This window comes from Psittacula echo, assembly GCF_963264785.1.
Source record: "Psittacula echo genome assembly, chromosome: 4".
Classification (NCBI taxonomy): domain Eukaryota; kingdom Metazoa; phylum Chordata; class Aves; order Psittaciformes; family Psittacidae; genus Psittacula; species Psittacula echo.
In genome coordinates, this window is record NC_137738.1 from 4338336 (window position 1) to 4354100 (window position 15765).

The window sequence follows — 15765 nt, forward strand, 5'->3', positions numbered from 1 at the left end:
AACCTGATCTCAATCTGGAAAAGGATGCAACCATTGGAGTGTTACTATTTAAGTCATCTCTTCCCTGCGTAAACTTCCACACACATCTGTAGTCTGAATTAGGCATATAACGTTGTCCCAAGGCAACAAGTTTCATTTCCAGAACAGAAATTCCAAAACACACAGGTCTGAGGAACCCAGGATATCCTTTCTGCTTACACCTTCAGTTTAGCTCTGCACTTACACGCAAGTTAGGCACACAGTCAGTGCATCCACTGGAACATGGCAATCTCCAAAATGCTATGCAAACCCATGCCCACCTCCCTTGCCAAACTTCCCAGGAATGACACAAAACAAAGCTGAACCAAGCACAAAACAAGTTTAGTTGAATCAATATCAGTGCTTTTAGGGCTGAAAAATTTTCATTCATGTTCTCAAGACTCCTATTCTCCATGCTGTTGACCTCATCACCTCCTGAGTAACTTCAGCACAAGATCTCTTAAAGGGGAAACAAGGAAGAACCAGTTAAATGTCTGGCAAGTCAAACAGGCACATAAATAGCTTTTCCCATTATTTCTTTACCAAAGGCACTCAGGATAACAGAATGCAGAATGCCAACATCAACAAAACATTAAAATCACTTTGTACTGTATTGAAGGGAGTTTTACGGAAAGAACACCAAAGCACTTGAGTCTTAACACTGCTTCTCGCAAGAGTCAGAAGTACTTCATGCTTCTACAAGCACATAGAGAAAGGTATGCATGCACACACTGAAAAGGAAGAAAGAAAACAAGACACGATCACCTGAAGACAGCACTGTCAAACTAAATACATCCCTATTTCTACCAGGGCTAGAAAACACACTGAAAAAAAATCCCAAACCTAAAAGTAACCAACATGCCCAAGTCTGAAGGCTCAGAGGTTCCAATTGGGCAGGTCCAGGTCACTTCCAAAAAACCCAAAACAAAAGGCAGCAATCAATCGAGCGAGGACAAATCCATTTTACATTTTTGTTCTACTGCACTGCCCAATAAACAAAGAGAACCCTTACACAGCGGATTATCCCACCCTCCCAGCTCCCATCCCCTTACCATTTTGAAGGTCTGTGTAGCTTTTGTTTCCACCGTCCGCAGTATTTCTCGCAGAATCCTCATTCCTTTCACAATATTTCTATGGGGAAGACAGAAAAAAGAATTGTAAAAAAAAAAAAAAAAAAAAAATCCCCAAAACACACCTTGGCACACTGGAAACAAAATATTTCTATGATTTGCCAAAGCCTGACAACAAACTTGACATTCAAACAAACCCATGAAACAATCGCTGAGTGTGCATAGCGAGACAAGTCACTCTGAGGCACAGATAGGACAATGGCACTGAGTGAGGCAGCGACTGTAGCATGCCTACTCCAGATGGCTTCCTAAGAGAAGATCACATTCACATTTGACGAACAGAGGGGACATTTGGAAGCCTTTCATAGCTCATATTTATAAAGCAGATGCTTCTTCTTAAAAGCATCCACATTTCCTCTTCATACACACAGATTGCACTTGTTTGAATTACACTGAGCTTACGTGATGCTTTTAAATGACGATTCCTTTGAGGTGGTGCTTAAATGCCTTGTGTCTGATGGTCCAGACACATGATGAAATTACAGTGGTTTAAACAGTTTATTATCAGACAGCTAAGCTGCTGTAACTGTCTTCAAGCACAGGCTGATCTGCAATAAAAGAGGGTTAGCATACCAGTTGCCAAATGGTATCTCACTCATACGACTGAGCACCAAGAGAGATTCGGAGAGGATAGACTAGTTAGATACTTGCAGTCTGTAAGTTCTTTGAGGCTAAGGATATGGCCCTACCATCACAGTAACTACAAAAAGGTTCAGCTCGCTTTCATTGCAGGGTGGAAGCTACCCAAAGGAAATACAAGCTATCAAGAAAAGGAGCAATGGTGTACTGAAATAAAGACAACCAGATAAGCACTTGTACCGGTACATTGGTTGCCACTTCAGTTTATTCCAGGAGAATTTTCTGTGCAGACAAAACCTAGTTCTCATAAAATAGTAACAAAGAGAAGCCATACACCATAACAACCTCTTCAGTCAATCTGATTAAATTTTGAAGATAAGACAGACAGACTGCGCTTGTGCCCAAGTACATGCAAACCTTCTTGTACTCCAGATGTGAGCATGCACACCATGAATACTGGCTACATAAGATGCCACCCTCAAGCTTATGGTCACTAAGTCACAGAATGCAAATGCATGTGGCCTTACTTCCAGTCAATATTCGCCTCCAAATTTCAAGCTCTGAGGCAATCTGAAGATTACCTAATTGTGGCCAATCCACAGATAAGCAACAAAGTAAGGTAAGAGCAGGAACACTGGAGACTTGCCCCTGTAGAGGAAGTCAGATGCTGTCTTTTCCCTTCCACTTTCTTCTAAGTAAAAGATGTGCTTTGAATTTATCAAGTGAAAAAAACTCAAGGAAGTTTTTGAAAGTTGGACTTCAATGTTTTATCAAGCTCTCCAACTACAGGGCTGAGACATGAGGTGCTTTTCCATGGGTCTAGGAAAGAATATAGCCACAATGATGCAGTTCTGGACCTTAAACTGAGGAAAGCCACAAAGCACATGGCAATACTTACGCACATGCCTAGTCACACCAAATTCAACAGAGTTGTTCACATGCTATTTATTATCAGAGAGTCAAAATCAACAAATTCCCCCATCTAAACAAAATGCATCTGCCCAACTGCTCTCTCAGTTCCTGAAAACTACTGGCATTTCCTGTGCTTCCTTGGGCTCCTTAAGAGGCTGGACAGAAGAGATAGAGTGTATAACAGTTCTACATTTTCAAAAATGCATACATTTTGATTTCTTGTTAGGATAATGGTATTTGTCTTAATAAGGTGTCAATGAACTCCATTAACTAGCATCAGAAAGACTAGTGATCACTTGCAAAGCCAATTAATTCCACATTTGGCACATACTTCAAAGATGAAAAACCAAGGAAACGTGCTTAAAAGGGACAGCTTTGTTCCTAGAGAACTGAAGCACCATTTCAGTTCCACTTTGTAGACAAGGCCATAAACCAAGTTATGCTCCATGGCAGAAACACCTTGCTCTGGGGGGAAGGGGAAAGGAAGAGAAAGGAATATTGACACACTGAAGTGAATGAAAGAATAAATGGCAAATTGCCACCCATCTGCAAGTAGTCAGGGTTGAAACCATGAACCACATGACAGGTGCCTAGAACACCTTCAACAGGAGGTAGCATTTCAAAATGGGCCAGACTCGTCACCTCCCAGACAGCAATTGTGTGGTCAGGTTGTCTCGGACAGCACCTGCTTTACGCACTGAGCTCTCCACTTAAACATGCAAAGCATCCATCAACAATACCTGTTCTACAGGACCCAGGATTTGGTTTGGCACCTTTTCTATTGTGAACTCCATAGAACATTACTGGGCTGTGACAGGAGACATATCACACCTGCCAGCAGTGTGCAAACTAAGGGAGTTTGTCTTTCCAGTCTACTGTTCCAAGTCAGAAGGCCATCTGAGCACACATTTCATATTAAGCACATGAATTGCTCTACCCATAATGACAAGGAACTTACTGTTCCATTAACAGAAGTCCTTCATATACTAAAAGTGCACTTGAGGAGACTTTTTAAGATTAGGACCTGAAGGAGTCAAAAAAATAAAAGTATTTGAACAGAAATATGTGTACATAGATTAGTGGATGAGGATCCAAACCTAAACCCTCTGGAAATCCACTGTGAGTCCATTTGATTTTGTCTAGATCAGAAACTAAGTAATCTTGAGCTCTGCAGGACTTGGATAGAAGACTGTCTGGAAATCTCAGGTAATGCTGCCTCAAGCCATGGCATCGTAAGTGATCACCAAATCATGGAAATTAAATGAGCTGAAAGAGTCCATAGGCCTCTACTGCACTGCTAAGATGCCAAAAAAAGAAATAAGGAAGAACAGGATGTGAAAAGCATATGGGCATTAAACTGCCTTGGTTTTAGCCACAAAAGTAATAAGAGAGGCATTAAAAAAAGAGAAAGAAATGTGGTTTAGGATTCAATTACAGCTAATCTAATAAAGAGGAACACAGCAAATTGTGGGCACAAACTGTGACAAAGAGTCCTGTCGGTCTGGCTTGGCATAAAAATGTGCTTTGTTTGTACAAGCACCCTGTTAATATAGGGTAATTAATTACCAGTCCACGAATCAAAGCAGTCATACCACATTTATGTCATGTTGTTTAGTTAACTACAAAAAAATTTAAGATATGAGCAAATAAACACACTGTTTTCTATACAAATTGATGGGGAAAAATATTAATAGTGAACCAGAGTGGACCATGGTGACGGAGGTGTGCAAAGACAGTCCCCCAACAACATGGGCACTACAGCATCATGTTCCTCTCCTTATTCATTAACAGTTAGCCACCAACAGATGGAAGAGACCATTGTGATATGACTACATGGCAGTCTGCAGAGCCACCTCTCCAGAAGAAAGCAGTACCTGAAGCACACAAACAGCAGCAGCATCACTGCCTCTGACCAGCTCCTTTTGCCCAGGTTTCTAAAAAATTCACATTTTCTCCTTAAAAAGCTGTTCATGCATTGGCACAAAACACACCTGGAGAAGTAAGCCTCAGATTCTCAGACTCCTATGAATGAAGACACAAGACATTAACTATAAGGCCTATTAGGGTTTCCTAATGGCAGCTTAACAGAAGTAGGGTAATCAAAATAAAACCCCAACAAATCCAATACAAAACAGAGGCATGACACTTATCTAGATCCATCCAGCAGGCAGTGAGACTCACTCCTCCCAAATTACCAGCCGCAATGTCCTGGGATAAGGTCCTAGATTGTGAGACTGAAAGGAGAAATTACAAGAAAGCCCACACATTCCTCAGAAGAGATGAACAGGCTGGCAGAGGCCGTCCTGTCTGCGTCTGTACATTAGATTCTACTGTAAAAGAACATACGTATGAAGTTACTCTTCCAAAAAGTGCCCTTGCAACAAAAGCCTACAAAATTTGAAAGAGGGACCTGAGCACTTTAGAAAACTGATAGGAGAAGAGAAGAGAAAGAATTCTGTAAGCTTTCCCTACTAGGCGTTTTCATCAGGGTTTTCCAACATAATTTAGGTCCTCACTTGAGGGATCAGAAGGAAATCCAATTTCTAGTAAGAGCTTAAATATTTTTTTTTTCAGAAATTCATCCTCTTTAAAAGTGTCCCATCCCGAGCTTCCAAACCCAACCACAGCATCTAGAAAGCTCCAAGTTTGTTTGGCCTGTGGAGCCTCACACGTACTTCAAGTGCCATTAAGAAGAACAGCATGAATAAAACCATTACTTCACATAGCTGAAGCCTGTTTGCCCTAAGAAAACACCAAGAGCATCTTGCCCAAAGCCCCCATAATAGTATAAAGTAATAATACCTGTTCAATACTCTGAAAGGAAAGGCAGTAAGAAATAAGCCTAACCTTCACACATTCACACCAGAGAAAATAAAAAGACCACGGGTTGCCTCCTACAGTATGACAACATCTGCCTGCCTATATTTTGCTATTCTGCATCCACAGCATCAGCATCACTCACTGGAGAAATAAAACACCTCTTCTTTGGGATGCAGTAAGGCAAATAACTGCAGGAAATATGTCTTCAGTCACACAGTATTTTTAAGTAAACATCTTATTAAAAGCATTTGGGACTTCCACAGCTGCAGGGATTGCTGGTCCTTACAGCTGGCAGCTCAACATTTGAAAGGGAGACCAGACCTTTGTTTTGTACTGCCTTCCTTCCACTGCACACTGCAAGAGAAAAGAGCATCCCTGACTGTGATCTGAGAAGAGCATGCCTGTTCCTCAGCAGGAACAACAGCATGACAATACCACTCACGTCCCTCAGCTTTTCTACCTGGTAAGAGAAGAATAAAGCAATCATTATTTCTTCTGTACACATGTGCTGCTGGGGAAGGACATCCCACCTGATAGGACTTACCACTGTCAGCTTGAGCATTCATCATCCAAACCTTATTTCCTACTTGAATATGCTGGAAGCCATAAGAACAAAAGTGTTTCTTTGAGCTGTTTAATATCAGGTGGAGAAATTTATTATACTCAGGAAGCATCCTAAAAAGCTTCTTCCCTCTTCCCTGCGCTTTCCTTAATATATCCCAATGCTACTTATGCCCTCTCGTGGCAGAAATCACACATTAATACCAGCTGGGGGGAGGCAGAGACAAGCTGCAGAGTCCCACCAGCCTCCTTTCCCCCACACTGAACCTTTCATTTCCCTGGCTGGTGTTTCTCACTTACACTGGAGGAGGTGAGGAGCGTGGGGGGCTCCATTCCCATTCCTGCCACGGGAGCTCCATCACATCAACTGGGATGCTCTTTCATCAGAGACAGCTACAGGGAACATTTTACTGCTATCGCAGCAATTCAGCTTATAATCAAAGCGCTGCTTAATTCACACATGTATTCTGATTCCAAAATGTTTTCCTGTATGAGTTGTTTTGTTGGGGTTTTTTAAGTCTGTCATTAAAATAACATACGAAGGGAGCAAGCAGGGCCCACAGTAATAGCTAAAACAATACACTGGATATATTGAACAGATGAAGACCGCATTTTAAATGTTGCTGAATAAAATGAACATGAGTTTGATATTCAAAAGGTGCCTAGGACATGAGTGCCATATGTTCTAGATGAGATTTTGTTACACAGCTAATGAGTTTACAGGAAAGACCTGAGCTTTCTGTTAACCATGAGAATGGCAGAAGACTAGGAAAGTACACGCTGTGCCACAGCTGGTCAACGACCAGCTCACCTGGAAAAACCACATACCCAGCCCCTACTGCTGAGATGATACTGCAACTACACCTTACAAGTCCATTTCTTTACACATAAGCTTGTAGTCACCTGGGTCATGTCATGCCATTTGGGCTTGGTGTGTTTGTAAACCTTTGGGTTAAACAAGGCCCACTTGAAGGCACCTCTCACAGATATGCTTATGCGTACAGCTTTACTGTACATGCAGGCTTTTAATGAAAGCATGGGGAACAGAGGCTGTTGCCAGCTGCATTTAAAGTTATTGTTGGAGGATTAAAAAACTTAGCAAAAAAGCCCTAAAAAAAAAAAAGAGTGAAAAAAGATGGATCTATTTTTTTATAGAAGAATTTAAACTTATTTTTGCTGGGATTTTCCCTCCCTGCCCCATAGTTTTCTTCCTTTCAACCTCCCCTCACTTACTGCTTTCTTCTCTAGTTTACACAGCAGGAAGAGAAAAAGTTATGAAAATGAGATAATATTTTTGACTGGGGGTGAAGGTAAAATACCCAGCCAAAATGAAATGCTTTCAAATATGGCTTGCTTATAGTTTATAAAGTTTTGACCAACAATATATCACCTAGAACCATGCGAAATTCAGTATCAGATTCCTTGAGAACAAATGTGATAATATGGTACAAGAACAGAACTAGAGAAGGATGGATTCTTACGAGTACTGTTTACATATATTGAAGAGACAATCTCTCCATCAGCTAAATACAGTTGATTATGCTTTGAAGACACCTCCTGCTTTAGGCAAGTGTGCCCTCACTGACGTTTTCCTGTTGTTCTCGAGGTTTTCCTCAGCTGAAATACAGCGTAAGCTTGCAGATGCCAACTCCTCCTCCCCTACCAAGGTTCACTGGGAGCTGTATTTCAGAGGCATAATACATACCCTGGAGCAGCATTGTTCCCACACGTATTCTCTCTAGTGAAACCACACAGATTTGGGGTATTGATTAGGATATTTAAGACCTTAAAAAAGCAAACAAAAGAAACTACCCTTAAGACTTCATTGAGCATTAAACCTGGCCCTGTGGCTGAACATTTTAAAAGCATGCAGCAGTGTAAATCTCGCTCTTTACAGTCAAACTCCCCCCATCTCCACAGGGAACAGAGCTGAGTCAAGACAAAAACATTGCTCTGCTCCACCCTACAGTGGATCTGGAAAAACAAGGTTTAGCACTCTTAAGAGAGGCAGAGAAGGACAAATGGAGTAGCAGAGAGGGAAGGACACTGAAGGGATGAGAGGTGAGCCAGCTGCAAAAACATCACAACAGAACACATACAAAGAAATAAGCCTTCATCTGTGCTGAGACAGAACATGCAACATGGTCTATTTTTCTTAACATCTGCATCCACCTACCCCTTCTTTAAATGAGTCACGTAGGCACTCTGTAGAGCTGCTTCCAGGAAGTAGGAGAGTTCAAACTCAGAGTAAGTCACATTGCTGCCCTTGATACTCCTTGAGTGTGTGTTGTTTAAGGTCTGTGAGGGGAGGAAAGAAATACCCAGGATTACAGACAGGTGTTTAAACTAGTCAGTTCCTCATGAGCCAGAGACATCTTCAACAGTAAAATGTGAGCTTCTGCCATCAGATTCCTCCTCAGACTACTCGAAAACTTACCTTCACCAGCTAGCCAAAACCCTTTCAAAGTCAACAGTGACTTCCATTAAATATCCTGCATGCAATATGACATTTGAAACATCACTTTCCAACCTTTAATAAAATAGAAAGCTACACATTAATGCCAAGGGCTTCGGAAGTACTACTCTAACCACACAGATCCAGCATCCTGCACAGTTTGAGTAGGTATGGCTGTCTTAACAGAGCTTAAATACTTATTATGAGTTAGTAAGCTACCAGCAGTCCTGACGGAAGAATCTCAGCCTTTCTTCCATCTGTGCTTTCAAACGTTTCCTGATTTTGCTTCCTTACTGGTAACAGCTTTCAGCCCTGTGTGCACTCTCCAAAGAAGGGTTTTTTACATCCAGGACTGGAGGATGCCTATGGACTTTTTTAACGGACATCTCCCCATATTGCTGCATCCTTGTCTCTGTGTCCAAAAGATGAATGAATTACAGTTCAAAATCCTTCCCTTCTTTGCAGACACACGCTGTTGATAAAAACATTGACAGTGTCCAATGCTGGCAGGAGCTCATCCTTCCAAAAGGGAAGGAGAGTACTTAATTCTAAATAAAAAAGCAATCCAACTTTTCCTGACAAAGAAACACACTGGACTATTTGTTAGCTGCCTTTCTTAATGAATTTATATAAGCACCAAGCTCTTTTTATTTGTTTTTTCTTAAATTAAAACAATTAAAACCTGCAACAGATACCTTCACACCTTTGCTGCCGAGAACAGCATAAATATTCTCATCAGAAGGTCAAAGGCCATTAAGCTACAGAAGAACAAGTAACATGCATTGCCATCAGTGCTGCTGGTGTCCAGCATAACATGTGGCAAAGGAATGGCATGGAAGTGTATGGTGTGCTCTGTTAAACTCGGTTAGGTGGAGTTTCAGAGACAGAGACCACTAAGCATGTACCAGCAAATCAGGGGCGTGTATTACAGTTCCATGGAGGGTTCACAGTACACATCTTACTCAGCATCCTAGCCAGCCACTGACTATAAGCAGTTAATTGCTACCAATGATCTAGGTTCCTCCAGTTTCACTTGGAGAAGGTGAAGTACTAGCAATTGAAGTGCTATGGCTGACCCAAAAAGGTTACTTGCAGCCTATTAGGGATCTCAATACTGTGTGTCATTTATATGGCAGGTATGATCTTGAGTTCCTTCATGCTGGCACTTGCTATGCAAAGTTGTAGTGCCTAAGAGCTAAACTGGAGATACAACCTGTGCATTTCTGAAATATTTAGTGCTTTACCACAGGCAAAACTAGTTTCCAGACCTCATTCTCAAGGAAAACAGGCAGAGACCAGATAAACTGCTGTTTTGCAACTGCTTATACTGAGACACCTCGCCCTTTCCAACTTGTTCCCATATTCCTTGTTGTCTATGATCACTTTGCATTTCCCCATCATTTTTGCTGTCACAGCCCCGAAATTCCACCCAGACCACCAATTAACACCCTTCTTACACATTTCTTCTTACCTTTTCAAGCTCCTGTAAGTACACCTGGGCAATGACACACGCTGTCTCAAAGCAAGCCATGACTTCCTCCTCCCTTTCACACAGTCGAGCACGCGAGGCAATCGAGTTGGTTGAGCGCTCCAGTGACAGACCTGCAAAATGGCAACACCTTCTTTAACCAGAGCCCACCAACAGCAGTATGGCCGTGCTATTCTTTCATTTACTAGCTGACAGGAAAGCTTTTCCATAGGTGGGTTTCCCCCCTGTTTTAGTGACCTTCAGGAAAAGATGCCCGGGGAAATACTATTCCTACACATGCAAGGCAATTTTATCATGCTCCTCTAACACACAGTGCTTCTGCACGCTTCTACAGTGCCAGCTGCTTTATGTAGAAAGGATCTACAATCTACAATCTCTGGTAGGGATGAGCAAGCAGGGAAATGAAGGCCTATATTTCTAAAGACACCTATAGGCTTTGGGTGCTGAAACAGCCCTTGTGTTGAAGAAATACCCTGGCACTAGATTTGATAATTTCTAAGCATCCATTATCCCAAGTGAAGCTTTCAATAAGCAGCAGTTTTGAGGGGAGAAAAGAAAAAATCCCAAAGCAAAAAACTGGAAAATTCCCAAAACAAAGTTGGAGAATCTGAGGCCCCACTTGGAAAATCTGAGCACATGCACATTGCACATGGACACACAGCAAGCTCTTGGCAAGGCACAAGAGAGTCTTAACACAAGATCACCCCTTTTTCCAAAGAAATTAAAAAACCCTGTGTTTTTTACTACTGCAACTCTTTCTGGCATCATCATCCAATCCAACTTATGAACAGAAACAATGTCAATTGAAGACCCCCAACTGTCGCACATGAAAATCCTTTAAAAGATTACCAGATCCTTGTCTGGCACCACACTATGGCATTCTTTATACCTCTGAATCTATGTGGAGAGGCTACAGATCCACATACCCATTTCACTTTGATCCATGTAGATTCATATGCTGCGCTGGATCTCTACAATACATGACTGCTTGGCAACTCAGGTCTTCTACGCCTGCGCTGATGCCCAAGTAGCCCAACACAGGTTGTAAGAAGTTCAGCACATGCTTCCCAGTGACAACATTCCCTAATACCCATGGAAAACGTGCACGATGTAACACAGAATCCGAGTGCTCCTGACAGATCCACAGAGGTAACAAAAGATGAGTTCAGCTGCCAGGACAGCCCTTCCAAGGAAGTGATTGAGACTGCTGCAGCATACGGCAAAGGATTCTGCTCCACGTGAGGAGCCAAGGCATGTACCAGGAGCCACGCTTTCCTGGCCCCGTAACCCTGGGGGGGGCACAACACCTCAGCACAGGTCATTTCAGGAGCCTGACAACAAGCTGCTGTGAGGCAGCAATGGGGAGCCAGGTTTCCTCGTGATGAATGATGCTGGATAAGCACTGATGCTGGAGGAGCCTGTGGTTCCTAGGCAGTCTTAGCTTTGTTTACTTCTCATGTTCAATGTTTCTGTTTTGTCCCCTTGGTTACTCTGCTAGGACAGTTCCCCTATCTCACATCTTATATTTTAGCCAGACATGAGCAGTCAGTTCAGTGGCCTGAGAAGACGCCACACTGGTGTGAGCTCAGAAGGTGGCTCCCCACTTCTCTCTCAAGTCAAAGTGCTCAGCACGTTCCCTCAAGGACTTAAATCTTGAAGGAACACACATTAGTACCTTTCACCTTTGAAAATCCTGGCCAGAACAGAGCAAGAGGAATGCATCTACTCCAAATTGACAGTGTGGGGGGAACAGACACGACGACCATTTCACTGTTTTTAACCAGCACCCATTCTGTGTTCTCTCCTTTCTACTCACATACACCTTGTACAGCATCCAACATATAAAATATTTTTGTCTTCTAGACCATCTATTAAGTCTCTGGCTTTACATCATGGGTTGCTTTGCTATTATCTCAATGTAATGAAGGAGAAAAGCATACATTGACTGTACAGCAACAGAAACCACCTGGTGCTGAAGCTAGAACAATCAGCCTACAGGTATTCTTCTTAGAGTATCTGTCTCAGTTTTATCTAACTCTTGAATTTCTAGTCATTGCCCTTAATTTAGAATAAAGTTTAGCAAGTGGTGGCATTGCAGAGTCACCATTCCCTTAAATGCAAAGTGGTGCTGAGGGCCCCGAAAGAAATCCAGTAGAATCCACTGACATTCATACACATGCAGCGTTTAATCAAGCTGCAAGAGCCATCCCAGCACAGTCTGTATGGGGGTGGTTATCGTGGGAGATGTCACACACAGAGAACGGGCTGATAAAAAGCCATTTACATACACGCCACAGCCCACTGCAAGAAGCTACTATCTCTAAGCTCTGATGTGGGGGAAGAAGGCAAGCAGCCTTTGCCAACACCAAGTACTGACAACAAACGTTCCCATCCATGCAGTCGGGAAAACAGAGCTGGGGTTGATCACAGACAGGGGAACGAACGTCTCCAAAAAGGGTTCTTGCCACTGTAAGTACAGAGCAATATATGGTGTATTAAATCAGATTGGCTGCTACGCTGCACACTTCTTTCTACTTGTAAAGGGCACATGATGTGACATTAGTCATGGTTCTTCCTGCTACTGCTGTATGCACTGACCTGATGTCATCAGATTACAAGATCTTCCACAGAATCCAAACACATCTATTCTTCCCTACCACAGAAATGCAACGAAAATTAAAGTTAGAGCGAGCAGACTCCAACCCCAGCAGACAAAGTGAAAAGCAGAAGAATAACAACAGAAGTTCTCTACTCTTGCAAGCACCAGTTCAGTTCTCACAGTGCAAAGCCCCAACAATTACAGATCTGCTTAAGGTGCAGCTGGACAACACCGTTTACAAGCCCTTCACTCCTGAGATCACAAATCCCACTAACTCCTCTCCATCCCCAAGTTATCAGCACAGAAAAAACTTTGCACAACATACGTTTTAAATTCAGCTCTACTCCCCAAAATGTCAAAAGCCATGAAAGTGCATGTTACATTCCACATTGGACTTAGCAAGAAAAGAGTTGCTCTTGCTAAGACAGAATTAGCTTCCGAGTAAAGCATAAAGCCATATGTTTTCTTGGTAACTTGTTAAGGTAAAGGGACTTGGTTATTTTTCACAACCAGTTATTGTGAGATAATACCAACTTACAGCTATGCTAAGATTTTCCTCATATGAATTGGGTGCCCAAGTTTAAATATATACATACATACTATAAGAACATTTTATGTAGTGAAGATGCAGATTTCTGTCAGAGTATGGCCCAAGCTCAAGATTTAGAGAGACATGCTTCCAGATCATCCTTTTAAAAGAACACACTCTTTCCACTCACTTCAGAGGCAGTAACTTTCTATGTATAGAACCACTGCTTTTCTTTCCCGCATAAAGAAAGAGCTTCCATTCACTTCTTCCGGTTCTCCCAAAGATTAACCTCTGGCTCTTGATTCCTCCATAATCTTTGTCCCTTCTTCTCACCTTCTAAAGCTAATCTGCATTTATGCTTACAAAACCCATAAGGTTTGTAAGAAGAGTCACTGAACTTCGTCTTCCTAGAGCTGAAATGCACTGCTCGCTCTTATGGAAACCTGAAAGAAGAGGTTTCATGAAGGCTTATTTCCACTTTCATCTCACTCAGTCCTTGGAAAGGGAAGACATCATATCATGTAGCTCCAATGCTCTGAGGTGATGTTATTACCAGAACTGGAACACACATGTGCACACGGACACGCAGTATCAGGTTCTCAGCAAGATAAATGAGACAAAAATTCATGCTGGAAGGGATCCTAGGAGGTCCATGGTCCACCCTTCTGCTTAAAGCAGGTCCAGCTCAGTGCATTACCCAGCCTAGTCTTGAAAGCCTCAGCATATAAATGGAAATTGCATAACTGCCAGGGAGAAAACAAGGCTAAGGTGGCCACCTTCTTTTCCTCAGTTAATAAACTAGTTCACCAAATAGCAGCATTCCTCCTTCCAAGCAGGAGGAATGTACTGATCCACTCACAGGTTCTCTTCATTCTCCTTTTTACACAGACATCAGGTCTCCTGTATTTGCACAAATTTGCACAACTGGGGAATGGTGGGTTCATAGCTGCAACAATTCAGGGTCAACAGCAGCACACTACTTTCACCAACAAGTGATAGCCTGCAGCTGCTAAAGCCCTATAAGCCAGGCGCATCAGAGCTAGCTGGCAATCTAAGGAAGGAATCAAAGAAACACAAAACCACACAGAATGTGAAGCCTACTTCTTGTGTTGTGTCCTGGTGCTACACTCACATTGAACACAGCTATGGCAACTTGAAGCAAAAGACAGCTTAAGGTGGAGCTGGCAGTCCTATCAAAAGCATCAGCCCCAGTCCGCACAGCAAGGTTACAGCACCTATGCTCTTGTGCCATGCAGACAGCCCACCCTGGCCAGAAGCCAGTGTGCTGCGAAGCTAAGTGCATGCAATCGTTCTACTCTAGGTATAGGAAGACAAGTAATTTGTCTTGAGATAAGCCAGGTGTGAACATATTGCATGGCAACTGCTGCAAGGAAACTGGTTGTGTGCACACTCTCACTCCATGGCAAACGACAGGTCATTCCGGGTAGGTGTCCCCAAGGGAAGGGTGCACTTCATCTCTAGCACGTGGCCTTACGCCTAGTTCGGGAGCGTGGCTCTAAAAAGAATCTATTCGCATTGAAACAAGACCATTTTTCAGACTAGCTCTTCAAACATACACACACACACACACACTGACTAATCAAAATTCAGCAGAATACTAACCATTTTTCAAAGGTAATATTCAAAAGCACAACCAAGCTATTTTAGAGATGACATTACGACCAGCCTGGCCCATCAGTGAAAGCTTGAACTTAAGAGCACAGCCCTCAATCAAACTATCATATTACAATGTCTTAGAAAGCAACAAGCCAAAGCAGCAGTCAGGATTAGGTTGATGAAGGCAAGACCCAGCACTACACGTTATTTCTGCCACAATTCACAGCAGTTTAAATAATTTACATCACGGGTCTTGACACCCATCTCTGCAGCAATTAAGCTATGATTTTGCAGCAGCATTTATGAGGAATGCAAACAGGAGAAGAGGGAGAAGAAAGGCCTACAAGCCCTTGTTTCTGCACATACTCATTCATACTGCACCACATGAATGGCAAAGAGGAAAAATTCAGGTTTTGCAAGAAAGTTGAAGAAACATCTTTCACCACTGCTTCTTATTGTACAGGATTACCATATGCTGACAGCAATCTGTCATAATTTGGAGGTATTTTTCATATAAGAGTCTCAAAGGTAGAAAGGTAGAAAATTCCAGTAACCCTAAATAAAATTACCTGAAGACCTTTTTGTCCCTAAACTGGGAACAGAGCCTGAAAATTCAAGTAACTTGTGCAAGGCTCCTTTGAAGTTGCATCAAAGCAGAACTCAAGACCCCTACTCCCAGCCTTCCCCTAGATGCAATAAACCAATGCTAACCATGTTACTCCAATTACTTTTAAGTTCAGAACTCTACCTGATTGATTAGACTTGTAATTACAGCTAAAGCTGACTGTTAAAGGGGCAGCTTTTTGACCTGAGTGGCTGTGAATCAGATGGTAGCAAGCACTCCCTGAGATGCAACCTCAGTCCACTAACCCTGGTCAATGCTGTGTGGGCTCTGCATCACGCTGCGTGTCTTACTGCATAGCAGAAATCAGCACCCTTAATCCAAAGATGCTCATTTTCCTGAGCATATCAAGATCTGCTGCCTATCAACTGGCTGCTCTTAAGCTTAATAGCAAACCTTCGAGCCTCAGGTTTAACCTTAATACGGTGGTCTCC

General features: G+C 42.5%; 1 protein-coding gene across 4 annotated transcripts in view; it reads right to left on the reverse strand.

The window, feature by feature from the left end:
• The window catches only part of TTC7A (tetratricopeptide repeat domain 7A), a gene marked incomplete at both ends in the record, with an annotated part of 170005 nt that overhangs the window by 140495 nt on the left and 13745 nt on the right, over positions 1-15765 (reverse strand). For 2 of the 4 annotated variants that reach the window (XM_080616901.1, XM_080616899.1), the window contains 3 exons: positions 1071-1149; positions 8197-8318; positions 9947-10077. In XM_080616901.1, the coding sequence (XP_080473027.1) occupies positions 1071-1149; positions 8197-8318; positions 9947-10077 (332 nt within the window). The remainder of the gene's footprint in view (positions 1-1070; positions 1150-8196; positions 8319-9946; positions 10078-15765) is intronic. The other 2 variants (XM_080616900.1, XM_080616902.1) reach the window with 2 other exon arrangements.